The sequence below is a fragment of the Hemitrygon akajei genome, chromosome 26 (assembly GCF_048418815.1).
Source record: "Hemitrygon akajei chromosome 26, sHemAka1.3, whole genome shotgun sequence".
Taxonomy (NCBI): Eukaryota; Metazoa; Chordata; class Chondrichthyes; order Myliobatiformes; family Dasyatidae; genus Hemitrygon; species Hemitrygon akajei.
The window spans coordinates 39,203,913-39,231,547 of record NC_133149.1 but is presented as its reverse complement, the minus strand read 5'-3'; the positions used below and the strand labels follow the sequence as shown (position 1 = coordinate 39,231,547).

General features: G+C 39.7%; 2 protein-coding genes across 3 annotated transcripts in view; one reads left to right on the top strand and one right to left on the bottom strand.

Annotated features, from left to right (window-relative positions):
- sdhdb (succinate dehydrogenase complex, subunit D, integral membrane protein b) overlaps positions 1–22,092 on the top strand; it is a 30,027-nt gene extending 7,935 nt beyond the window's left edge. The window contains exons 2-4 of the mRNA XM_073029924.1: positions 2,704–2,814; positions 10,986–11,130; positions 19,891–22,092. Of these exons, the coding sequence (XP_072886025.1) occupies positions 2,704–2,814; positions 10,986–11,130; positions 19,891–20,056 (422 nt within the window). The 3' untranslated portion in view covers positions 20,057–22,092. The remainder of the gene's footprint in view (positions 1–2,703; positions 2,815–10,985; positions 11,131–19,890) is intronic.
- A 2,018-nt stretch (positions 22,093–24,110) lies between these two features.
- The window catches only part of LOC140716888 (interleukin-18-like), a 48,760-nt gene continuing 45,235 nt past the window's right edge, over positions 24,111–27,635 (bottom strand). For both annotated transcript variants that reach the window (XM_073029921.1, XM_073029922.1), the window contains one exon: positions 24,111–26,295. In XM_073029921.1, the coding sequence (XP_072886022.1) occupies positions 26,083–26,295 (213 nt within the window). In that variant the 3' untranslated portion in view covers positions 24,111–26,082. The remainder of the gene's footprint in view (positions 26,296–27,635) is intronic.

Sequence of the window (27,635 nt, the reverse complement as noted above, 5' to 3'; positions counted from 1 at the left end):
GAGTACGGTTCCCTGCGGCGCTCCTGTGCTGCTGACCACCGTGTCAGACCTACAGTCTCCCAACCGCACATACTGAGGTCTATCTGTCAAGTAGTTGTTGATCGTAATGCATTGAAAGTTGCCCAGACCTGCATGGATAGGATAAGAAAAACCTCGCCAACATGATTAAAAATGAAAAATTACTCGGAAAACTAAGCAGGTAAGGCAGCACCTGTAGAAGGAGGAATAAGTTCCTACAGGTTGGTTCAAAATGATGGTGAAGCCAATGAAACTTTTCTGATAGAGTGAAGATGTTTGGCAGGTGGAATAAGGTGATATGGCTCTGTAATTTGGTGCAGGTTCTGTCATACTGGGATGTGTTGATGTACTTAGAGGAAACGGATGACAGGCTGGTGAAAGAGTATGGAAGAGCCTTGGAAGAAAGAGCATGCTATAGAATTTGATATTAATTCCGAAAAACTACATCATGCCTAAAAGAAAGATAAGGAGTCTTTCCTTGAGTTTGCATTGGATGTCATTGTAACATCACCTAGACCAATCAGAATCAGTTCGCACAGCTTGTTGTCCAGGGACTGAACATTAGCCAGGAGTGTGCTAGGGAGTGGCGGCCGATTAGCTCAACCTCACCAGGACACCGGCCCTTCTCCCTCACCTCCAGTGCCACTTCTGAGGTAGCAGCGGTGTAATAAATTAGCCTCCCATGGATCGTGTAAGCAGGGGTTCCCAGTGTAGAAAAGCAGCACGTTGTGGGTAAATGCCATCTTCCAGATCCTGTGATGCCATCTTCTCACTGACATAATATGAAGTTTTTTGCAGTACAGTGCATGACAAAATTACTTTAACTTACAAAAAAAACTTGTGCAAAAGATGAATACTGAGACTGTTCAAAGACTGTTCAGAAATCTGATGGTGAAGTGGAAGAAGCTGTTCTTAAAATGTTGATTCAAAGATTCAAAATACATTTATTATCAATGTATATATGTAGGGTACAACCCTGAGATTCATCTTCCCACAGACAGCCACAAAACAAAGAAATACCATGGAACCCATTCAAAGAAAAACATCAAACACACAACACACACAAAAAAAGAACCGATCACACAAACAGCAAAAAACACACAGAATATTAAACATCAAACCACAGAGTCCATGGAGCAGTCCAGGAATATTTGGTTTAGTTCAATTCTGTTCAATTTAGCGCTGTGTTGTTCGTTGACTGCAGGCTGCAGTGCCAGTCCACCCCAATCAAAATCATATAAAATAACAATTTAAAAAACTGGAGTAACCAGAAGTACATATAACATGAATTTAGGCTCTTGTACCATGGTAGTACAGCAATGAGGGCATGATGTAGATCTTCAATGATGGATGACCTACACCATCTAGTTGCCTTCTTGAGGTATCATCTCTTGAAGATGTCTTTAATGACAGGGAGAGTTGTGCTTGTGATAGAGCTGGCTAAACCTACAACCCTCTGCAGCTTCTTACATTCTGTGCATTGGAAGCTCCGTGCCAGGCTGTGATGCAACCAGTCAGAATGCTCTTTACGGTACATCTGATGATATATGCAAGAACCTTTGGTGACATACTAAGTCTCCTCAGACTTCTAATGAAGTAGAGCTCCTGGCATGCCTTCTTTGTTATTGCATTGCATCAGTATGTTGGTTCCAGGGTAGATCTTAAGAGCTGTTGGCACCCAGGAACTTGAAGCTTCTCACCCTTCCCACTTCTGACCCCTTGATGAGTGCTGGTGTGTGTTCTCTTGACTTCTGCTTCTTGAAGTCCACAATCAATCCCTTGGTCTTGCTGACATTGAGTGTGAGGTTGTTGTTGCAACACCACTTAACCAACTGCTCTCTCTCGCTTCTGTATGATTCCTCATCACCATCTGAGATTCTGCCAGCAACAATATTATCATTGGCAATCTTGGGGTTTTTGAGCTGTGTCGAGCCATAGTCTTGAGTGTAGAGAGAGGAGAGCAATGGGCTAAGCACATATCCTTGAGGTATTATCATTTCCCAGCAACTGGTCTCCTGATGAGGAAGTCATGGATCCAGTTGAAGAAGGAAGTACAGAGGACAAGGCTTTGAAGCTTGTTGATTAGTAATGAGGGGATGATGGTGTTGAACACCAAGCTCTAATTGATAAACAGTAGTCTGACCTATGTATTGCTATTGTCTAGATGCTCCAAAGCCAGTGAGATTGGGTCCACTGTAGACCTATTACAGTAGGTGTCAAATTGCAGCGGTCCAGGTCCTTGCTCAAGCAGTTGATTCTAGCCATGACCATCCTCTCAAAGTACTTCATTGCAGTGGATGATATTTGTTTAGGGAGCTGACCCTGCTCTTCTTGGGATTCCAGTATGATCCCAGGAAGCAGTGAGAGGTTGAAGATGGCCTTGAGTACTCCAGTCAGTTGGTTGGCCCAGATTTTCAGTACTCTGCCAGGTATACCATCAGGCCCTTTTGAAGGAGGTTCTGATGTTAGCCTTTGAGACAGGGATCACCAAATGCATTGCAGCCATTCGTGCTGTTAGGCTTTACCTTATAGGATAATCATTGCACAAAACAAAGGTTTTCCAAGCATCATTTTATAATTATTTACAGAGGATTGGTAATGGGTTAAGTGAATCTTAAGGATGTTTTGTATTTCACATTTTCTATTGAAATTAATTTGAATACCTATATCTTCCTTTGTCTGTAGCACCATTCATATGTAAGTCGATGGTGGCTGGGCCTCTTGTTGCTTCAAGGAAGATTCAGGAACCCCATGTGCTACTAGTATCTCAGCTTCATACATCTCCTACACATTTTGGTAAGTGTTGTATCATGTGATTTTTGTTATTGCTCCCAAAGCCAAGATTTTTTTTCTCTCTCTTAGGAGAGATTTCTGTGGAATATGATGTGTGGATGAAGTTTAAGTCAATGTCTGGATATGTGCTCCAAACTGGTGATACAGTATCTTGGTACTCTTAAACACAAGAGATTCTGTAGACAGGAAATCCAGAGTAACACACACAAAATACAGGAGGAACTCAGCAGGTCAGGCAGCATCTATGGAGAGGAATAAAGAGTTGGCGTCCTGATGAATGGTCTCACCCTGTAACGCTGACTCTTTATTCCTCTGCTGAGTTCCTCCATGTCTTTACAAACTTGAATCGACAAACTTAATCACATTAAGTCACAAAGTAGGAAATGGCAAAGATAGCCATCGAAGAAGAAACAATATGTTTTTCAGTGAAATATGAAGCTTGGTGAACTGAAATACTTGTGCACATGCATATGTCATGCTAGTGGTAGGCACGGCTGAGATTCAGACATGCAAGTCGTGATGTGAGGGATGAGGTCCACTGGGTAATTATTTCAACTTTTTAGAATCAATTTGAAAGCATAGACAGACATTTATCTAAAAAGATGCAGGTTAATCAAAGGCACTTACCGTGTCTTTGTTAAAGGAAAGAATTTCTCTGACTAGATTAACTGAATTCTTGGACATGTGATAAGGAAGGCCAGTAATGCAGACCATGCAAATTTTAACATGGCAGTGCCAAATTGATTAAAAAGAAGACGGAGTGGCAAAATAGATCCAAACTTGATTCTGTGACTGGAAGCACTAATTGATTGGTATTGTTGCAACTGTAAGGTAGTTAGCCATGTGATTTCAATGAACAAAAGGGCCTTCTATGGAATGCCCACAAAATTTTAAAGGTACATGGTTAAAAGGTAAATACATTACTATCTTTAATTAGCTGTTTTATAGAATACGATAGCAGGGAAGTGAGTTATTTACAATGCTAATTACATTGAATATCCCTTACAGTTATGATCACCTGTGATGTATTTCTCTGATGTTTATATATTTTACTTAACATTTTTTAATATCTTTTTGAATCTGAAGTTAATAGTCATTCAAAACTATTCATGGATTTAGCATCAGGTAGCAGTGTCTATAGAAATATTTCTTAACTTTACTGCCTAAAGGTCTGTTTTATTTTTTGGACTCTCTGGAGCTTTTTTTTCTATTTGGAAACTATTCTGTTGGTCTAGACTTGGATGATGGCATATTGTCTGTATGATTTCATATTGACCAATATGAGATCATCCACTCTAGACCAATAGCAAATTTGCCAATTCGGGGAAAAAAAGCAGAAAAAAATCTCTTGGGAGAGTCCAAAAAATGAATTAGACCTGTAAGCAGTAAGGTTACAGATTGATCAGATTGATTTCCAAAAGTTTCCCAATCACTTAATCTGTACATATCTTTCTGCAATTTAATACTTCATCTATGAGCCTGAACATCTTTGCATCATTAATGAGTTTGGATATACGTCTTTTCTATTCCATTATCAATAGTTATAAATGTATTAAAAAGTTGAAATAAAAACAGAAAATGGTAGAAATATTCAGCGGCAACAAACACAAAATGCCAGAAGGACTCAGCAGGCCAGGCAGCATCTATGGAAAAGAGTACAGTCGACGTTTCAGGCCGAGACCCTTCATCAGGACCTGATGTCCCTAACCAATCAGGAGGGATGGACAACGGGGGTATAAATACCACCGGACTAGACATGCCCAGGCATCATCCCTGATGAAGATGGCCAAGTTTGTCATTGAAATGTCAGTTAAAATTGATACCTATACTGGAAGCCCAAAAAGACTTTATTTGTCATATACGATGGGAAAGCACTTGAACCTGCATCCAACTATGATCTTCTTTCCACCACGACTCTGTGATGTCCATGTCATACCTGCAAATCTCTAACTGCGCTACAAGATCATCTACTTTATTCCGTATATTGCATGCATTCAAATATAAGACCTTCAGTCCTGTATTCATCACCCTTTTCAATTTTGGCCCTGTTACGTTTTAACTTGTCTCACTGACAGTAATTTTGCCCTATCATCTGCCTGTCTTTTCTAACTGTCTCAGTGTGCTGTCATATTTTTCTGCTTTTTGAAGATTGAAATTACAAGGTAAATTTCACTTTAAAAAAGATTCATTAACAGTAAATTGATTATGTAATTTCAAACGTTGAGTACTGTGGGTGGCAACCATGCTAAATTTAGCTGTTCAGTCTGAGCAAGCATAAAATTCAAGGGTTGAATTTTCCATATGAGGTCACATAGGTCTGTAGTGATTGGTGCTGTCCTTGTACTTTCCATGGTGTGTCTGCAACGGAGATCATGTCACTTTCATTCCTAAGTCAAGGCCACTTTAAGCCTTAGTCATCAGGCTGCATTATGGAGACAATACTTGCAAATGCACACGTTTGGAAGCCAAGCTCCAAGTCAGTTTTTCACTGAAATACAAAAGACACTTGCACTGATTGCACATACAGGTCTGCAAAACAAAAAATCCTTTGCCAACCTGTTCCCTCTGCAAGGTGCCTCTACTTCCAACTAATAATGAGGATCTGCAATAAGTCCTTTGAACCATAGAACATTACAGCACAGAAACAGCCCTTCTTGGCTGTGCCGAACCATTTTTCTGCTTAGTCCCACTAACCTGCACCCGGCCCATATCCCTCCATACCCCTCTCATCCATGTACCTGTCCAAGTTTTTCTTAAATGTTAAAAGTGAGCCTACATTCACTACTTTAACTGGCAGCTTATTCCACACTCCCACTACTCTCTGTGTGAAGAAGCTCCCCCTAATGTTCCCTTTAAATTTTTCCCTTTTCACCCTAAACCCATGTCCTCTGTTTTTTTTCTCCCCTAGCCTCAGTGGAAAAAAGCTTGCTTGCATTCACTCTATCTATACCCATCATAATTTTATACACCTCTATCAAGTCTCCCCTCATTCTTCTACGCTCCAGGGAATAAAGTCCTAACCTATTCAACCGTTCTCTGTAACTCAGTTTCTCAAGTCCCGGCAACATCCTTGTAAACCTTCTCTGCACTCCTTCAACCTTATTAATATCCTTCCTGTAATTCGGTGACCAGAACTGCACACAATACTCCAAATTCGGCCTCACCAATGTCTTATACAACCTCACCGTAACATTCCAACTCTTATACTCAATACTTTGATTTATGAAAGCCAATGTGCCAAAAGCTGTCTTTACGACCCTATCGACCTGTGGTGCCACTTTTAGGGAATTATGTATCTGTATTCCCAGATCCCTCTGTTCTACTGCACTCCTCAGTGTCCTACCATTTACCTTGTATGTTCTACCTTGGTTTTTCCTTCCAAAGTGCAATACCTCACACTTGTCTACATTAAACTCCATCTGCCATTTGTCAGCCCATTTTTCCAGCTGGTCCAAATCCCTCTGCAAGCTTGGAAAACCTTCCTCATTGTCGACTACACCTCCAATCTTTGTATCATCAGCAAATTTGCTGATCCAATTTACCACATTATCATCCAGATCATTGATATAGATGACAAATAACAATGGACCCAGCACTGATCCCTGTGGCACAACACTAGTCACAGGCCTCCACTCAGAGAAACAACCCTCCACTACCACTCTCTGGCTTCTCCCATTGAGTCAACGTCTAATCCAATTTACTACCTCACCATGTATACCTAGCGACTAAATCTTCCTAACTAAACTCCCATGCGGGACCTTGTCGAAGGCCTGACTGAAGTCCATGTAGACAGCATATCCACTGCCTTCCCTTCATCCACTTTCCTGGTAACCTCCTCGAAAAACTAATAGATTGGTTAAACATGACCTACCACGCACAAAGCCATGTTGACTCTCCCCAATAAGTCCCTGTATATCCAAATACTTGTAGATCCTATCTCTTAGTATTCCTGCCAATAATTTACCTACTACTAATGTCAAATTTACCGGCCTATAATTTCCCGGATTTAGAACCTTTTTTAAACAACAGAACAACATGAGCTATCCTCCAATCCTCTGGCACCTCACCCGTGGATACCGACATTTTAAATATATCTGCCAGGGCCCCTGCAATTTCAACTCTAGTCTCCTTCAAGGTCTGCGAGAATACTCCATCAGGTCCTGGGGATTTATCTACTCTGATTTGCCTCAAGACAGCAAGCACCTCCTCCTCTTTAATCTGTATAGGTTCCACGATCTCACCACTTGTTTGCCTTATTTCCATAGACTCCTTGCCAGTTTCCTTAGTAAATACAGATGCAAAAAACCCATTTAAGATCTCCCCCATTTGTTTTGGTTCCATACATAGCTGAAAAATCTGATCTTCAAGAGGACCAATTTTATCCCTTACTATCCTTTTGCTCTTAATATACCTGTAGAAGCTCTTAGGATTATCCTTCACCTTGACTGCCAAAGCAAACTCATGTCTTCTTTTAGCCCTCCTGATTTCTTTCTTAAGTATTTTCTTGCTTTTTTTGTACTTCTCAAGCACCTTATTTGCTCCTTGTTGCCTATACCTGTCGTACATCTCTCTCTTCTTCTATCAGATTTCCAATATCCCTTGAAAACCAAGATTCCCTATTCTTACAACACACACAAAATGCTGGTGGCCCGAAACGTCGACAGTGCTTCTTCCTATAGATGCTGCCTGGCCTGCTGTGTTCCATCAGCATTTTGTGTGTGTTGTTTGAATTTCCAGCATCTGCAGATTTCCTTGTGTTTGTTCCCTATTCTTAATTCATTTTGCCTTTAATCCTGACAGGAACGTACAAACTCTGCACTCTCAAAATTTCTCCTTTGAAGCCCTCCCACTTACCAATCATATCCTTGCCAGAGAACAACCTGTCCCAATCTACACTTTTTAGATCCTTTCTCATTTCTTCAAATTTGGCCTTTTTTCAGTTTAGTACCTCAACCCGAGGACCAGATCGATCTTTATCCATGACCAAGTTGAAACTAATAGCGTTATGATCACTAGACCCAGTGTTCCTCTACACACACTTCCGTCACTTGTCCTAACTTGTTTCCTAATAGGAGATCTAATATTTCATCCTCTCTAGTTGGTACCTATATATGTATATTATATAGATTTAGAAAAGTTTCCTGAACACATTTTACAAACTCTAACCTGTCTAGACCTTTAACAGTATGGGATTCCCAATCAATATATGGAATACTAAAATCCTCTACATCACAACTTTGTTTCCGGCAGTTGTCTGCTATCTCTCTGCAGATTTGCTCCTCCAATTCTCGCTGACTATTGGGTGGTCTATAATACAACCCCATTAATGTGGTCATACCTTTCCTGTTTCTCAGCTCTACCCATATGGCCTCGGTAGACAAGCCCTCTAACCTGTCCTGTCTGAGCACTGCTGTAATATTTTCCCGGACTAGCAAAGCCACCCCCTCCCCACCCTTCATCCCTCTACCTCTATCACGTCTGAAACATCGGAACCCTGGAACATGAAGCTGCCAGTCATGCCCCTCCTGTAGCCAAGTTTCACTAATGGCTATGATGTCATAATTCCATGTGTCAATCCATGCCCTCAGCTCGTCTGCCTTCCCCACAATACCCCTTGCATTGAAATAGACACACCTCAGAAGATTATTACCACCACACACAAACGTTCTATTTCTGACTTTGCACGAACTTTTAACATCATTTATTTTCACCCCCGCTCCACTATCTGCTCTGGCACTCTGGTTCCCATCCCCCTGCAAACCTAGTTTAAATCCTCCCCAATAGCTCTAGCAAACCTCCCTGCAAGGATATTGGTCCCCGGGTAGTTCAGGTGTAACCCGTCTCTCTTGTACAGGTCCCACCTGCCCCAGAAGAGGTCCCAATGATCCAAAAATCTGAAACCCTGCCCCCTACACCAGTTCCTCAGCCACGTTCTTCATCCTCCAGAGCATCCTACACTTACCCTCACTGGCACGTGGCACAGGTAGCAACCCTGAGCTTGTTACCCTCGAGGTCCTGCTTTTTAACTTCCTACCAAGCTCTCTATACTCATTCTTTAGAACCTCCTCACTCTTTCTTCCTACGTCATTGGTACCGATGTGTACCATGACATCTGGCTGCTCGCCCTCCCACTTCAGAATGCTGTGCACAAGATGAGAGACATCCCTGACCCTGGCACCCGGGAGGCAACAAACCATCCGGGAGTCTCTGTCACGACCATAGAATCTCCTGTCTGTACCCCTGACTATGGAGTTCCCTATCACTACTGCTCTCCTCTTCTTCCTCCCTCCCTTCTGCACTGCAGAACCAGACTCCGTGTCAGAGACCTGGCTGCCGCAGCTTGTCCCAAGTAAGTCATTACCTCCCCCCCCCCCCCCCCCCCCCCCACCCCAACAGTATCTAAATCGGTATGCTTGTTGTTGAGGGGAATGGCCACAGGGGAGCCCTGCTCTGCCTGTCCTTTCCCCTCCCCTCACGTAATGGTAACCCAATTACCTGTGCCCTGCTCCTTTGGTGTAGCTACTTCCCTGAAACTACTATCCCGAATGATCCGGAGGTCATCCAGCTCCTGCTCCAGTTTCCTAACGTGGTTTGTTAGGAGCTGCAGCTGGATGCACTTCTTGCAGGTGTTGTCAGGGACACTGGAGGTCTCCCTGACTTCCCACATCCTGCATGAGGAGCATTCCAACATCCTGCCTGGCATTCTCTCTAAACTTACCAGTTAAAAAAGAAATTGAATGAGAAAAAACAACAACTTCTTACCGGAACCTACCCTTGCCTCTGCCTGCTGAGCCAAAGCCGTCCCACTCTGACTCAGTCCACTCTGACAATGGCCGCTTCGTGAGACGAAACTTCTAGACTGGAAATGTTTTTTGGGAGCCACCACTCAGAAAAAAGTAAACAGCTATATTAAACCTTATTTGACCACTTGTCCTCCAGCTATCTGAAATCTGAAGTGATTATTGATCAGATCTTAAGATGTGAGATGTGATAGCAACGTGGGTAGGTTACTGGAGCAATACTGCACCCAGAGGTATGAAATCAGATTAAATCATTATGGCTAGGGATTTAAAATTTAAGTTATTCATCAAGTTGGAATTTAAAACAAGAGAAAAGTTGGTACTAATCACTAAAGTGTCCAGTCGGTTGATTACCCCATCAAACAGCAACCAGAATCCAGTAAAACATGTAAAATGAATTTTAAAGTCCCCCAAAATGAGTCCACAGCCACAAGCCTCACCAATCAATCCTTGCAATATGGATCCCAAAATTCCTGCACTTTCCTCCGACAGGAGCTAGTGAGACCGGTCAAATCCATGTAGACGACACTGAACACCCACCCATCTCCGGCTGTCGTCTTTGTCGACTTCAAACCTGCTTGACACCTCAATTGGCGAGAAGTTATGGAGTTGATCATGGGCTCACACCCAGTTTCCAGGCTGTACACTCTGCTCCTAACCTCGCCGAACTTGCTCATAAACAGCAAAGTGCCAGATTGCTCAAATGGCTCAAAAAACACCATCAAAATGTACACCACAGGTTCCAATCATACACAGCTTAGTAGCAGAATCTTATTTGAAAGAAGTAAAAGTAGTAGTTTTGTGAACTGTCTGCAGGACGTCATCTGTTTATACTCAACTGGTTTCATTAGGGAAGCCACACTGTTTCACAAACAAGAGAAGATCGGCAGATGCTGGAAATCCGAGCAACATGCACAAAATGCTGGAGGAACTCAGCGGACCAGGCAATATCTATGGAAAAGCGTACAGTTTCGGCAGGGCTCATGTGCTTCATTTGTGTAAATCTTCTTTTCATCCTCTCTAACTCAATCACACTGTCCCTATAAAATGGTGACCAGAACTGCAGGTAATACTCTAGCCAATGACTTACTCATCTGTAACATGACTCCAATACTCAATATCATGGCCAAAAAGAGCAAACATGCCATACATCACTTTCATCACTGTCTACCTGTGTTGCCAGTTTCAGGAAATTTATACCTCCACCCCCGAGGTCTTACTGCTCAATAACACTCCCCAGGCCCATGCTGTTCACTGTGTATGTCCTACTGTAGTTGATGTATGCTATGATTATGATTTGAAATGAGAGAATTGTGTATTTTGTCATTAACGTTATGATATACAATGTTCATGCTTTGCTTCATTCTCTCGTAGCTGGTTCAAAAGCTGCTTCACTGCATTGGACCAGTGAACGGATGTTGAGTGTAGTCTTACTTAGCCTTTTTCCTGCTGCCTATGTCTATCCGGGATCTATCATGGATTATTCACTGGCTGCAGCCCTCACTCTCCATGGCCACTGGTAAGATTTTTTAAAAGTCATCTAATAAGCTGCTTCTATTGATTTAATTTTTCTAAATTAATTTTTAAGTCATGATACACTCTTCAAATAAAGCTACACCACGAATGAATAATTTTAGTTATGTGGTGATATTCGAGAAGCTCGATTGTTCTCCTTGCAACAGAGAAAATAAACAGGAGATGTAAAAGAGCTTCAGATTATAGGAAAGGGAGAGAAATGCGTTTCATTGGCAGGTGTCTATAAAGGTAAGTCATATCAAATCATAGTAAAAAAAAGCCAATTTTCATGTTGCCATTGTTATGCTTTAGTTCATTGCTTAAAGGGTGGTGAAACTAAACTGGTGAATGCAGAGACTTCTGAAGGTTCTGCAGCTGGAGAAGTTTGTAGTGATGGTGAAAAATGAAACTCATAGGGGATAAAGGATTCTGTTGAATCCCAAGTCAAGATGTGAAATTTTGAATGGGGCTGAATGATGCATTCTGATATTTGTATCTCATATTGGTTGTTTTAATTTGTGTGCACCAAATTAGTACATTAAAATAACGTCAGTTGGCACTTTTTCATTTCTTTATCTTCTGTGGGCTAAAATCTTAGAGCTCCTGACTCAACAGTATAGTATGACTTCAGGAGGACTGCAACAGTTTCAGAAGTTGGTTCACCATCTTGGGGCAGTCAGCAATGGGTAATGAACGCTTGCCTCATCAGTGACCCCTAGATCCTGTAAAATGAACTAAAAGAAATTTTTTGTCTTAAAACAGTAATTTACATATTGATAAAATATGGCCATCAGTGTTACTTATGAAGGTAAAATCCTATTTAAACAGATGTTATGATGTTCATCTCCAAGCTATTTGCCTGCAATAATCTGTCTCTATCACACCTAATTGTCCTTAGCATTTACAGAACAATTGGTGCATACTGGACAGAGCAGTGTTTTGCACCTTGTTACATATTTATTTTTATCTTCCCAAGAAGTTTATTTTATTGAATATATAGTCACTCATGGTAACCATTACTTTAGAACAAGTTTAATTAAGCTAAGTTTATCAGAGATAAAATGGAAATTAGCAGTTTTCCCATTCACCCTTCTTCCTGTTTTTCTATATTTTGATGGTATGGAAGACAGAAGTCAAACTCGTGTCAGTAAAAATTGCCATGAAGACTTCCTTGAATCACTTGAGTGCTCTTTTATTCTCCAGCAAAGTTGAATGGTCTTCCTCCATCACAAAATTGCAATGTGCCGGGAATCTGACATTCCTTTGTCTGCTTTCCTACCCTTTTGCTTTATCCCTTATTTTCCCCCCTCTAAAACGTAAAATGATAAATATGTACAGCATAGGAACAGAGTCTTGGCGCACCTTGTCCATGATTTACATTTTTTTTCAAATCTCTATCTTATACACACAAGGACTTTGCTGCTTCTGGAAAAGAATTACAAAAAATAAATTATTTTTAATTTCAGTCTTAAATTGTTTACATTTCTCTGACATTAAATGTATGTATTGTGTTACGTACCCCGTAACTGGGTCACTTACCAGCAAAGATAGAGAGGTCCGTTGAAGTCTGATGGTACTATTTTTAAAAGTATTTATTGATAAAGGGGCACAAAATAAGATTAATGCAAACATACAGATAATATACGTCGTCAGTACTAAATCTAAAAGCGCGGATGTAATAATGATCAATAAGAAATAGCTCTATCGTTGTCTAGGGGATAACGTATTGTCCGATGGAAATATAAAAGTCACTGTCATTCAAGCTGCAGCTCTTTGGGTTTAAGAGAGACGGTTTTAAACTTGCCCAGGTCTTTTATGATGCCAATCCGTTGAGTCGGGGGAGTTGGTTTCCCCGTTGTTAGTTAAAAGCCGTTTTCCGTGGTATCAGCCACCAATCCCAGGCAACGGGACTGAACGCACGTGGCCTCCTTCAAATGGCTTCCCGCTATTACGAGATCGCTAGCGTTTCTTCTGGTGCGTCTGAGGGGCTGTTCCTACAGCCCCTCTTTTATCCTGACTCGCAGGGTCGTAGATGTTAATCAGGTTGGGGATGATGCAATCTCTCTCTCAACCAGCCCCCTTTGCCCGAGGGCGTGCACGTAGCATAGTCCCCAATCCACAAACATTGTCTCCAGGAGACAATGGCCATGTCTCGTAGTTTTACATCGCCGGGGAATGAGGCATTTTGCACGTCTCTCTCTCATTTCCTGAGTCCCCTGACCCAACCCAATAGTGATCTTGTGATTCTCACAAAGGAGGGGGCTGCAGGCATAACAATTGAAAATGGACACCCCATTATTTTTCAGATCATTCTCACTAGTCTTAAATGCTCCCATAAGGTGAAACGTTCTCCTAAGCTTTTACCCTGTCAAACCTCCCAAGTCACTTGTTTAATAAGATTGGTTGCCATTCTTCTAAGCGCGAACAAATAGAGACCCAACCTGTTTAACTTTTCTGTATAGGACCATCCTTCCATATCTGGGTGTACTTTCTTTGAATCAACAGCAGTGAAATAACTTTCCTTGTATACAGAGCCCACAATTGTTCACAATACTGTTAGTCTCAGTAGTACATTGTGCCTCTGCGGTATGATTTGCCTTCTTATCTATTGCAGATAAGTTTTCTGTGTTTATAAAGATTCTCCAAGCTCTTCATGCTCGAGCTTTATGTAGTTTTTCACTTAAATAAAACTTTACACTTTTATTCGTTAATCAGCAAAATATATTACACTGTTTATGCCAACCTTTTGCTCACTCACTCAACCGAAGAATATCCCCAAGTTCCTTGTATTCTATTTGTAACTTGCTTTCCCACTAACTTTGTGTTGTCTGTAAACTTAACTACCATATGTTCACTTCCTTTCCCCAAGTTGCTTAATGTACATTGCAATCAGTTGCAGTCTCAGTACTAATCCCCATGAAACTCCATTGATATTACCTGTCAATTAATCCTTAGTCTGTACCTATATATTATTTTCAATACTAAGTTATCTTTTATGATTTTAACCTTTTGTTAGGACCATGTTGAACGTGTGGAAATCCAAAATACGTGTAAAAGTCTTCATCTTTCTATTCTGGTCGAGACTTCCTCAAAAAGTGCTAAATTTGTCAGACAGGATTTCTTCATTAAGTCATGCTCACTATGCGTGTTTTGATTATGATTTTCCAAATGTGCTGCTATAACTTCTGAAGTAATTGATTCTCATATTTTCCAACAATAGACATTTGGCTAACTGGCATTTTGCCATGTTTTGAATAGGGATGTCATAGTGTACCAATCTAGTGGTATTTCTGCAGAATATAAAGATATTTGGAAAATTACAACCAATGCATCCATTATCTTGGTAGCCACTTATTTTGGAATCCTCAGATGCAGGGGACATTAACCCCATTATCTTGTCTATGAATTTTTCTGTTCTGGCCTCTAGAGGCACAATTCACTTTGAACATCACTTACAATGCGTAAGCTATTGTAGTTTTTAAGTTCTGATTTGAAGCACACGGTGGAAAAACATTCATCTCCATCGACTCTCTATTTGCCCTTGAAATAGCGATATCATTTGGAAAAAAAAATCTCATTTAAAAACCCTGAAAGAAAGCTTCCATCTTGGGTGATTTTTGACAAATTCTTTAGCTCGCTGCATAACTGTGCCCATATGCACAGTGAGGGCAGTAGAATTTCTGTAGTGTTTAATTTGTCACTGGCATTGTTCAATATTAAATGTTTGTTGTACCTTCTGTGGAGGCTGATGCAAGATGTCTGCTTAACTCATCTGCCATTTCCATGTTTCCCTGACTTTTTCTACAATCACATTCTCTAAGGCACTTATGTTTACGTGGCCCATTTTCTTTTTATATGTTGAATAAAGCTGTTATTTGACTGCTTTTATGTTCCTAACTAGTTCACATTCATGATTTATTTTTATCATTCTTTTGATCTCCTTTGCTAGATTTTGAATTTATTCCAGTCTTTAGCTCAACTGCTGAATTTTGCCACCTCATGTATTTTCTTTCATTTTATTGCCTCCTTATCTTAATTGGTTCATTCCTCCCATCTTTTGCCCTTGCTGTAATACATCTTTTCAGAGTCATAAATCATCTCGTTAAATGTCTGCCACTATTTACCTAATGTCTTTTCCGCTATCTGTCTGCCCAATCCACTTCAGCCAACTCTATTGTCCTTCTGTTCCTTTATACAAATTTAACAAAGTGTGTGACTCAAGTTTCTCCCTTTGAGATTGAATTTTTAAAAGATTCTATTGTGCAATGAGCATTACTTAGTCATTTGTTTCCTGAAGTTATTCAGTGAACCTGTCTCATTACCCATAACATTAGACCGCAAACTTTTTCAAAAGTGCTGCTGAACACAAATTTAATTTCAGATGACTAATCATGTCTGAATTTAGAGAAACAAGAAATTAACTTTTATTGAATATAGTGTGTTTAATTGCATAATGGTGCTGACGCTTTGTAGTAGTTGAATTAAGCTAAAAATGTGTTGTTGATGATTTTCGTTTGTCCTCAAGTGTCTGAGACTTCTCACTTCAGTGGCCAACAAAAATCAAGCAGCATTCATAGATTCCAGTTGCCCTGATACCGTTTCTCCATGGCCGCAATGTCCTGGTAAAACCTTTCACTATGCTCGTCACTGACAGCACCAAGATTTGCAAGGAAGACATCTAAATTTGAACGTAGAAAAAGAATCTTTAGTGACCTGTTGCACTTCACGGTTTTGTATGCTTGAAGCATGTTCTCAACCAGTTGAATGTAGTTTGGTGCTCTGAAGTTGGCAAGAAAATTTTCAACAACATCCATGTGATTTTCTCCAGTCCCATGAGAAATTCTTTGAATTGCTTGTCATTGATGACCTGTTCGATTTGTGGACCAACAAAAATACGTTCCTTAATCTTGCTATCAGTTATTCTGGGAAACGTCTGTCACAAATATCTAAATCCTTCACAGAAATGTTTGTACCTGGTAACAACAGATTCATTTCATCCTTGCAGTATTGAACCCAGTAATCCTACTTTTACCTTTTGACAAACCCAAGTGTCTGACCTCATTTAACTCAGATTGAATTATCAAGTGAGGCTCACTTGACATAAAGGGTTCAAAATCTGTATCAGTGTTGCTTTCCATTCCTGGCTTGTGCATCATGGCATCTTTGTTTGCCTCCTCGACACACCATATCTCTGGTGTCTTTAGTACTGGAAGGCTATCGTCATGCGGCACAGGTCTCACGGGAGATTGAAATATTCAATGACTTTATTGTTTTTGGCAGAGAAACCAGACACACTGGTCAGACAGAAGGAGCAGTCTGTCACATGATCCTTTTGCTCTCACTATCATCAGGACAGCGAATGGTATTGATCTCCAAGTACCTCTGAGCCAAGCTCTAAGATCAGCAGTGCATGTTGCGCAACAAATGTGAGGAGCCCAGGCCTTGGCTTGGTCTCCAATTTTACACGCGAAATAGTGTGCATAGGCTTAAGAGCAGTCATGCGCCATCTGAGGTTTAAGCACATACTCGCCACAGATATTACAGAAAGTATTGCGGCTGTTGCAGCAATGGTGAGACATTTTGCTATCACAAGTACTTCTGAAAATACAATTACTTTATTATAATGAGCGCACGCAAAATGCTATGCGCGATGGCATGCGCGTCAACGTGATCGCAAACAGATGTAAACGCAATGCACAGAATGGTGTGTGCGTGATGTTTTTATAGCCGTTCTAAAACCTGTCCTGCCACGCAGCATCCACTCTGCCTAAGCTTGTCCAGGCATTCCTGGACAAGATAGAAAACTTTACAGCTTACATTGTGTGCAACATTTTAGTTGATTTGAATTATGAATTGAAATGAATGGCTTGTCATATGAAGAGTATCTGATGGCTCTGTGTTTTTACTAGAATTCAGAAAAATTTGGAGTGACCTTATTGGAACCTATCGAATGGTGAAAGGCCTTGATAGAGTGGATGTGGAGAGGATGTATGCTATGGAGGGAGAGTCTAAGACCAGAGGACACAACCTCAGAATAGAGGGGTGTTCTTTTAGAACAGAGATGAGGAGGGATTTCTTTAGCCAGAGAGTGGTGAATCTGTGGAATTTGTTGCCACAGGCAGCTGTGGAGGCCAAGTCTTTATGTATGTTTAAGGCAGAGGTTGATAGATTCTTGATTGGTTAGGGCATGAAGGGGTATGGGGAAAGGCAGAAGAATGGGGCTGGAGGAAAAATTTATCAGCCATGATGAAATGGCGGAGCAGACTTGATGGGCCAAATGGTCTAATTTTGCTCCTATATCTTGTGGTCTTACGGAAATAACAAAATGGGTATAATGAGTACACACAATATGCTATGCATGCAGAGCATGCGTATCAACGTGATCACAAACTGATATACATGTAAACGCAATGTACAGAAAGATATGTGCATAATGCCTTATAGCCTTTATAAAACCTGTCCTGCCACGCAGCATCTGCCCTGCCTAAGCATGTCTAGCCATTCCTGGACAAGATAGAAAACATTTTAATTGATTTGAATTATGAATTGAAATAACAAATATAGGCAATTTCCAAAAAAATGGTGCATGAAAAGGAAATCTCTCAGTGATTTTCATGACTGGTAGCCCATAATCCATAAGATACACCCAAAAGTATTCAGGAAGCCAAATCTTTGTTGTCCAGTGTAATTAGATCCAAAGCAATTTTAGATGCAGTCTATAATTTTATTTTTATAGCTACTCTTTCCAACTTGATTTGCCCAATCTACATGAAGGTTACAGTCCTCCACGATTATTATACTGTTTGTTTATATGCCCCTTTTTTTAGTATTTGTTGATTTATACCCTTTCTTACAGTGTTACTGCATTTGGTTATCTTTTGACTCCTATCTTTTTGCCTTGGTGTTAAATCCAATGTTAGCATGTAGATATCACATAGCCCATTTGCTACAGTTTTAAGTGTTCAATTTGGTGGCTCTACCTGAATAGTGCAGACCACTCCCAGTTGTCCCTTTTGTATCTCTTAATGTTGTGTATTTTTTGTACTTGCTTTTGTTGGTCTGCGTTGCATTAGATCCGGAGGAACAGTTATTTTGTTCTCCTTATACTTGTGTACAGCAAATTCAAGAAATTTACATTAAACAATCTTGAATCTTAAACCTAAGCTGGTGCTTTTATGAACAAGAGAAAGTCTGCAGATGCTGGAAATCTAAAGCAACACACAAAAAATGCTGGAGGAACTGAGCAGGTCAGGCAGCATCTATGGAAAGAATAAATAGTCAACGTGTCAAGCTGAGACCCTTCTTCAGCACTGAGAAGGAAGGGGGTATGATGCCAGAGTGAAAAAAAGGTAGTGGGGGGGGGGGGGGGGAGGGAAAAGAGGCTGGCTGGAAGGTGATAGGTGAAGCCGGGTGGGTAGGAAAGGTCAAGGGCTGGAGAAGAAAGAATCTGATAGGAGAGGAGAGTGGACAATAGGAGAAAGGGAAGAAAGAGGGGACCCAGGGGGAAGTAATAGGCAGGTGAGATGATTTTAAAGGTCAGAGTGGAGAATAAAGGAAAGGGGGGGGGGGTGGAATATGTTTACTAGAAAGAGAAATGTTCCCAGTGGCCAAGCATTTTAATTTGGATTCCAGTTCCCATTCTGACTTGTCGGTTTGTGGCTGCCTCTTGTGCCAAGATGAGGTCACCCTCAGGGTAGAGGAACAACACCTTATATTCTGTTTGGATACCCTCTGACCCGATGTCATGAATATTGATTTTTTTTCCCTTCCAGTAAACAGTTTCTTCCCCCACCCACCCACCCATTCTTAGCTTGGTACTTACTACTCATTATGCCGCTGGTGTTTAGGGCAGCAATAAAGGTCCTCCATCTCTGACAGTGTTCAGGGCTTCCTTCATCGTGTCAGTACCTTCCTCTCAGTTTTCACTACTGTCAGTCATGCAAGTCCCAGGTGGAGACTCAGGAATACCGTCACACTCAGATGTAGAAGGATTCTTCATTGCTGTTTCCGTAACAATTTTGTTTTACCAGTCAGGACTGTTTCTCTGAGCTAATTCCAAACCTGGAGGACTAGTGGACCACACTTAATCTGGCCTCTACCCTTTGACCTGTTTGGGATGGTTGAACCTACCAAGAGCCAAAACATGAAGTCCTGACTCCAGCCAATATAGTTCTCTGGGTCATTGTGGCATGCAAGCCTCCAAACCACGATAAGGTTGTGGTCCTCTTGGAGGTTTATTTCTCCTTAACTATTTTATTTCTTCTTCTCCAGCCCTTTACCTTTCCCACCCTCTTGGCTTCACTTATCATCTTCCAGCAAGTTTCTTCCTCTCCCCCCACCTTTTTATTCTGGCATCTTCCCTTTTCCTTCTCAGACCTGGAGAAGGATCTCAGCCCGAAACATTGACTGTTTATTTATTTCCATAGATGCTGCCTGACCTGCTGAGTTCCTCCAGCATTTTGTGTGTGCGTTGCTGTTATGGTTTCAGTTCCTCTTCATAATTTAATCAGACTTTCCAATGTTATAGTGATTGCTCAAAATACTGGTTATTAATTTATGGGCTTAAATTGTAAAGATTTTAACATCAGAGTATTGGCACCACAGCACCACCTATTATTCAAATATTCCGTGTGGGGAAAATGGGCTGATTCATTGAATAATGCAAAAATGGATGCACTAAGCAATCATTTGATCATTTTGTGCAAGTCCGATACCTGTTTATTTCCCATATTAATCCATTTTTAACCGCTCTGTTTCCTTTTAGGGGCCTTGGGCAAATAATTACAGATTACGTACATGGAGAGGCAAAAGTGAAGCTGGCCAAGATGGGCCTCCAGATAATGTCAGCTGTCACTTTCGCTGGGCTATGCTACTTCAATTATCACGATGTGGGGATTTGCAAAGCAGTGGCAATGCTTTGGAGCCTCTAATTGATTTTGGCTTTATTCTTTCAACTTCTGGGGTTGCTTTAATTAAAAAAATTGACAAATCACAACAGTGATTTCTTTAGAAAAATTTCACTAGGGAAGGACATGTATTTCAGAATGTAATTTTAAGCCATGTTTACACTGATCGCAGATGTTGCCTTATGTTATTCAGTTGTTCCATCAGTCTTTGGAATATCTTGCACTTGCGCTTTAATTTCATTTCTCTTCCTACCGTGCATGTTATTAAATCAGTGATCACTAGGGACGCGGCTTGCTGTGTACATTGGCCAAAACTTAGAATCATATGCAAAACCATAGCAAAATAGTCATTTAAGTTTTATTTTGCATTTTCCACAGGAGAAAAACAGGCCTTTTTTGTGCAAGATTATGCTTGATCTGAACCATCACCTATCCTACTGACTTCACTGATTTGCATAATCTTTTATTACTTTCTTCCTCATTAGCTTTTCCTCCCAAATTCATCAGTTATAATTGCGCAATGCAGAAAGAAATCTAAGTCTTGTTAATCACTAGATAATAAAAGTTTAACAGTAATTAGATTTGTCTGAATTTGTTTAACTTTGCTGTTTTTTTAAACCATGGGGATCTGCCTTCCAAATTCTTTATTTAGTCTCATTATTGAAGAAAAAAGTCTATTAGTGACACTTTTCTAGTATTAATTGTTTTGCAAAACAAATCTAGATGCTGTGGAAGTCTGTGTGCAAATATTGAGGCATGTCTTGCTCGTTGAAATGATATCTTCTGTAATCAAAAGCATTCATTGTAGGATGTGGATATCCTAACTCAGCATTTGTTTTTTTTTTGTTTTTAGCCTAGGTTCCAAATTTAATTGTTCTGATGGGGGTGGGGGGAAGAAGGCATATTCCCTGTTCCCAATGCATCTGATGTGATATGATTTTGGATAGATCTACATTACAAATTTGACTATAATGCAGTACTATTAAAACAGTTAACTTTATAATTGCTAGATGACTTAACAAATTGTTGATACATGCTATGGAATGATGTATAATTTTATGTCATTGGATGTAGTGTGCCAGAAGAGAAGGTGGTATTGGGTTAGGAGGCAAACATATTTGAACAATAATGGGAATCTTCGTGTGGAATTATTCCTGGAGTGTTTCACTGCATTTGGGTTCCAAGAATAGAAAAATTTCATTTACTTGACACAGCAACTTCGCCGTTCCTTGGCATAAAACCTTTTTGATAAAAGGAAGTTTGTTAATTTTGGTTTATTTTCTTTTTAAATTTTACCTTGCTAGAGATTTTTAATAAAACAAATTGTTGATGTTCTTGCTATTTTTGGTGTGTGCAGTGTGTGTTGCTGTGTTTCTACGACGACTAGACTTTTATTGTCTGGAAGTTACCTGGGGCATCCTGAAGGTGTCAGCTAAGTGCAAGGCTGGAAAGAGTGTTATACACATGTTGTCCAAATTTATGCCAGATGGACTTTTTCCACAGTTTTTCAAGGATTAGATTTTCTTCAGCTATTATAATAACCCCTAACTTGTGTGACCAGCTGACCTTACCTTTCCAGAGTTGTATGAAAAAAAATAGGCACTTGGATCCCAAAACAAAAGTAGAAAGGAAAAGTAGTATTGTTGTTGACAAAGCAACCAGCCGTGATGTTCTTTGGGGGGTGGGGGGAGTGGTTAATTGTACTATTGTTACAAATGTTTCTCAACCTTCAATTGAAAATATATTTTTTCAGTTATTCCATCAGATAATGCCAATATTATTTAAATCTGTAGGATACTATTAGAGTTAATGGTGTGATTAGTGATGTTACCTGTAATACCAAAAAGTCTTGAAGTGGATGAAGCCATCTGACTATGTGTAAAAAGATGAACACATTAGATTTGATCTCAGCATTGTAAGGCAGGATTAACATATTACTCCTGTGGTTTAAGATATCATTCCATCTGTATGATACAAGTGTAACTTGGAAGATGATAGCAACTAACTGTATCTGTTGAAATTTAACTAAATTTACATAAAGTTTGTTCTGAATTCTTAAAGTTGTTCTGTTAACATTATTTCATCCCGAACACAGAATCACAAACAAAACCACTGGGTAATTTTCTACATTAGAGGGAATCAAAATTGAAGTTCAGAATTGGGAAATACCCTGAAAAGATTTTACGTTACTGTGTGTGGGGAGGAGTGCAAGAAAGTAATGAGTTCCTGATGATGTGCATAACAGTACACAAGATTTGCCTAAGAATCTCCAAAAACCTGAACTCGTGATATCATCTCCTTGTGGATACAAAAAATGTACTATGTTTATTGCAGTTATATCCATTCATACAAGATTTAATTTGAATAAAAATTTGAGTTCTTGATTTTAAAGGAATCTTATTCTGACTCAGCATGTTAGATGAAGTGCTTTAGAAGAACATAATCTTGTATTCAGAATAATTATGTTGCAGAAAAATTGTAGAGTGCAATTATGTAGTGCCTGTAAATAGGTTATTAAATGCAATTAGAAGTTTGCTTTGGATGTTAGTTATTCTTGCTCTTTTTTTAAAATTTGGAAAATTTTTCATGCAAACCTGATGTGGGACATCTAAAACTTTTCAACCAGTCTATTAATCTAGAAAATTTGCATTGAACAGCTTGAACTTCGTGGTGAAGTTATATACCATATCAGACCACAAATATTTTTGCAGTGTAGTAACATCTATATTGTGATACCAGTGAAAAGAAAAAAAAAATCCTTCTGTTGTCATTATTTCCATAGATGTTTACAAGGTATATATTATGGTTACAGCAGACTTCAAGGGAAATTGTTCAGTTATAGAATTAATATCATGACTGGGTGGAGAGAAACCATTTATTTGTTATGTTATTGCTTAATAGTCAGTATCTCGACCAGTGTAAATGTATAATATTTATCCCTTCAAGCTTTGTCACTTTTTCAGTAATTGTAAAATTAACAACCCTAGAGATGGAAAATATTGAAGGATTTTGTCAAATATGTGCAAGCTGTTACCAGAATATTTGTAGAAATGGTTGATTCTATGTACATAATTGTAGAAGTTTTGAGCTTTTATGCTCCTGTGGCAGTTGAGAGCAAGTTACAATTAAACTATGCTCAACTTATTAAAAGACTTCTTATTCTTATGCACCAACCACTGTGTTTTTCTCCAGAACAGGTCTTCACTCACATCTCAGTTAAGAATCTTTGTTTAAATAGTTTTTTAAATATTAATCTGCAAAGGATAGCTATGATTAAGGATGGAGTCATATCTTGTTATACGTGGGTGGGATCGAAATGATTATGTGATTAGCTTCACATTGTACAGAACTGGCATATTCTGTACTCAATCACACTCTTAAGCCTCGGGTGGAAATAATATTGTTAATCTAGTGGTCATTCCAATTCAAGACAGTCAATGGATTCAACACTGTTTTTGAAGCTTGCTAAGATTGACCTCATTACCTACTAAGATGCAAGAGGGCTGAAGTTTTAAATTTACTGCATGCTTTTTTTGAAAATAACTAAAGCAACACTTTTAGTGTGAAAGATGTGTTTTTAAAAAAAGTGCATTAATTTTGAATACCCTACACCAGTTTATTCCTCTCGGAGCTAGACTTAATTGGCCTTGGGAATTGACTATGATCAACCTGAAAGAACAAGACTCTTATCTAAGATCTTGTCTGAAAGACAGCACTTCCAGCAGTAAAATCCTGCCTCTGTATTGAAAAAGCGGTGTTCAATTAAATGCAGAAATATCTAACCTGGGATTTGGATTTAATTCAAGAACAGAAATACTTTGTTCAAGAGGAGAGTAAACAGAGCCACAGCCTTTTAATAATCATTAAGGACATCACATAAGCATATTTGTATAATGTGCACTTAATGTACATTACTAGAACTGATTAAATTTAATTCAAGAGCATGTCTCTGTAATAATGAGGTGAATTAGAGTTTGAGCAAATGAGCTGAGACAGAAGTGGCATCAGGTGTTGTTAGGGTGGGTAAGAGTTTTGGTGATGGTGCTGTGTATACAGAATTCAACTTGGGTACAAAACGTTTGCAAGCATTGTCATTTATTTTGAGACATTTGGCAGAGAGATACAGAAAAACACTACAGAAATCCAAAATTAAAACAAAAAATGCAGGAAATGCTCAGCTGTTGAAGCACAGTTGTGGGAAGAGGAGTAGTTTATATTTCAGATCAAAGACCCTTCAGATTGAGAAGGAGAGAACAAGATTCACGACTGTTTAATGTCATTCCCAATACACTTTTGTAAAGGATAACAAAATAATTATTACTCTGGCTGATGCAGCACAAAAAATATACAATAAGATAAAGAACATAATAATAGTATAAAAACACTAAATATAAATACACAAGATAGCTTGTGTATATATAGACTGATTGTATGCCCATAAAGTGACGCTAGGCACATAAGGTAACAGACAGAAAATGATAAAGTGGTGGTTGGGGGTGTGGAAGGGTGGGTTAGTGGGTGGTGGTGTTGATCAGCCTTACTGGTTGGGGAAAGCAACTGTTTTTGAGTCCCGTCGTCCTGGTGTGGATACTACGTAGCCTCCTCCCTTATGGGTGTGGGAAATACAGACCATGAGCAGGGTGGGTGGGATCCTACGTGATATTACTGGCCCTTTTCCAGCACCTTTATGTATGTCCTTGATGGTGGGGGAGCTGGTGCCAGTAACGTGTTGGTCAGTTTTGGGTACTTGCTGTAGAACCTCCCTGTCTGCCACAGCGAAGTTTCCATACCATGAAGTGATTAAGCTTATTAGAATGCTCTCTACTACGCATCTGTAGAATGATGTATTTATGTGCAAAGTCCAGCTCTCTTCAATCTCCTCATAAAGTAGAGGCATTGGTGAGCTTTCCTGATTGTGTAGAATATGTTCTGGGACCATGAGAGGCTGTGCAAGATGTGCAGTCCCAGGAGTTTGAAACTTTTTCACAGTTTTCACTGCTGTAAAGAGTGGTGCAAGCTCTCCTAAAGTCGATAACCATCTCCTTTGTCTTGTTGACATTGAGGGAGAGGTTATTTGCCTGGCACCTGTAAAATTGTTGCTCTACAATCCTTTTCAAACAAGGATGTAACATTACACTAAGAACTTGGTTATTTCCTACAGATTACTTCACAATCTCTACTCCCAAATCAACAGCTCTCACTTATCTGTGATTTTGGCTGAGCTTGTTATTTTGTTCCACTTTAAAGTGGACGATATGCATAGCCTAACCTGGCAATTATGTCTTCCTGCTCTGCATTTCACAGCTCTTTTTCCTTTGTCTGTGTTCCCATTTTTTAAATGCTCCTATTCAACAACCTTGTTTACATGGTCATTTCACTGAAACCGTATAGCAGTAGCATAAGCCAGTGTAAATTGATCATAGACCCACTTCCATAAGGGAGGAAGCTAATGTAGCATCCATGCCATTCAGTAGCTGCGTGATCCACCATCAACACCAGGCAATTAAATATTGTTACTAAAGGAGAAGATACCTGGTAGGGTCCCTTACAGTGCCGAACAACTATTTCTCCCATCTATAGAGTGTAAGTTAAGAGTACATAGAATATTGTGCCCTTGCCTGGATGAAAACCTCGCCCAACAAAAAGGAAGTTCCACCCCATTCAGGACAAACCAGATGACTTGTAGCACCCTAAATGTTTATTTCCTCCATCACCGGCACACAACAGCTGCAGTAGGCATCATCTACAAAATGCACTGCCATTAAATTACATCGACTACAATCAAGCCCATGACCTCTGCCATCGAAAAGGAGGACAGCACCTACAGGAACTCCTCAAATAAATGCACACCATCTACCCCTAGACCTGGAAAATGAATGCTTTTTTCAATGTCTTTGTTTCTTTGTGATATTAGCATGAGGGAAGGTCAGATATACTTAAAAGGTTCAGATACAATAAACAGTTAAAAAAAAACACCTATTGTCTCATCATAGATTTAGAACTGCTCTTGGCATCTTGGTTTCAGAAGATTTTGTCCAAATGCTCTTTGGTCACACTTCCACGTGCATCTGTATCGTTTCATCGGTTTTGGATATGAACTCCTTCAACCCTAATTTAAAAAGTCCCTTTTCAGGTACTGTACAGAGATAGTGATTCTGTGCCAACGCAGATTCGAAACATGAATTTTGATGGATTCTTCTCTTGTAGAATACAAAGTTGCGTTGATCCCCATCCACCATATCTTCCTCTGAGGTTTTCATCTCCTAATTTAAAATTAAATTAAATTAAACTTCTAGGAAGTAGGGTAGAGAAACAAAGGAACAGAGGCCACAGATGCATAAGCTTAAAACATAACAATACTAGTTAATAAGGCCATGAAGAGTACTAGGGTGTGTTCAGAAGAATAAAAAACAATGTAAAGTTAACATTTATGGAACATTTTGTGGAATGAGCTTCCTGTAGAAGTAGTAGAGGCCAGTTCAGTTGTGTCATTTAAGGTAAAATTGGATAGGTATATGGACAGGAAAGGAGTGGAGGGTTATGGGCTGAGTGCAGGTAGGTGGGACTAGGTGAAATTAAGAGTTCGGCACGGACTAGGAGGGCCGGAATGGCCTGTTTCCGTGCTGTGATTGTTATATGGTTATATGTAGGACATTGGTTAGGCCAAATTAACTTATTTATTAAAGCAAGATAAGCCTTAGATAAATCCATTGATATGATAGATGGATACTTTGTGGAATGGAAGGCTTCTGAAGTGCTCTCTGTCTCTTGTTTTTCATGATATATATATTAATGATTTTGACTTAAATGTGAGAGTCACGATAAACAAGCTTGCAGATGATAGCAAATTTAACAGAATAGCTGAGATTGAAGGTTAGAAAGTGACAAAGGAAAGTCAATTCAGAAACGTGTGAGGAAAAACAATAAATAGTATATTATAATTCATTGGCTTTCAAAGTGTAGGGATATGTTACAATATGGGCCAACAACTCCTTCTTTTAATAGGCACCAGTTCACAAACTGGAGAACGTGTTAGGTCATACTGATGAACAACCAGAGGAAAAATTGGAAAGCCACTGCTGTAGTATTAAATGTGTAAGTGTCCTTTTAGAAATTGAACTTATATTGTGGTTTGTTGTTTGTATGCTGGGTTCAATAAAAGGTGCCTGTTAATAACTCCCACCTTGTCTTAATAAACAGCAATAGTAAAGATACTACAGATGCGATACTTTCTGGGAAATCTGAAGTAACAAAGAAACAATGGGATATTGAGCAACACACACAAAATGCTGGAGGAACTCAGCAGGTCAGGCAGCATCTATAGAAAGGATAAAGAGCCGACTATTTCAGGCCAAGATCCTTTATCAGGATATTGAACTGAACAAAAACAGATTTCTGAAAATAGTTGTGCAACTCAGCAGTACAGCAGAAAGTAGATGAATGATTACAGCAAAGAAAGGAAGATCATGCCACAATATTTGCCATGTGAACTAGATCACAAACTGAGTAAAACATAGAAAACCTACAGCACAATACAGGCCCTTCAGCCCACAAAGCTGTGCCGAACATTTCCTTACCATAGAACTACCTAGGCTTATCCATA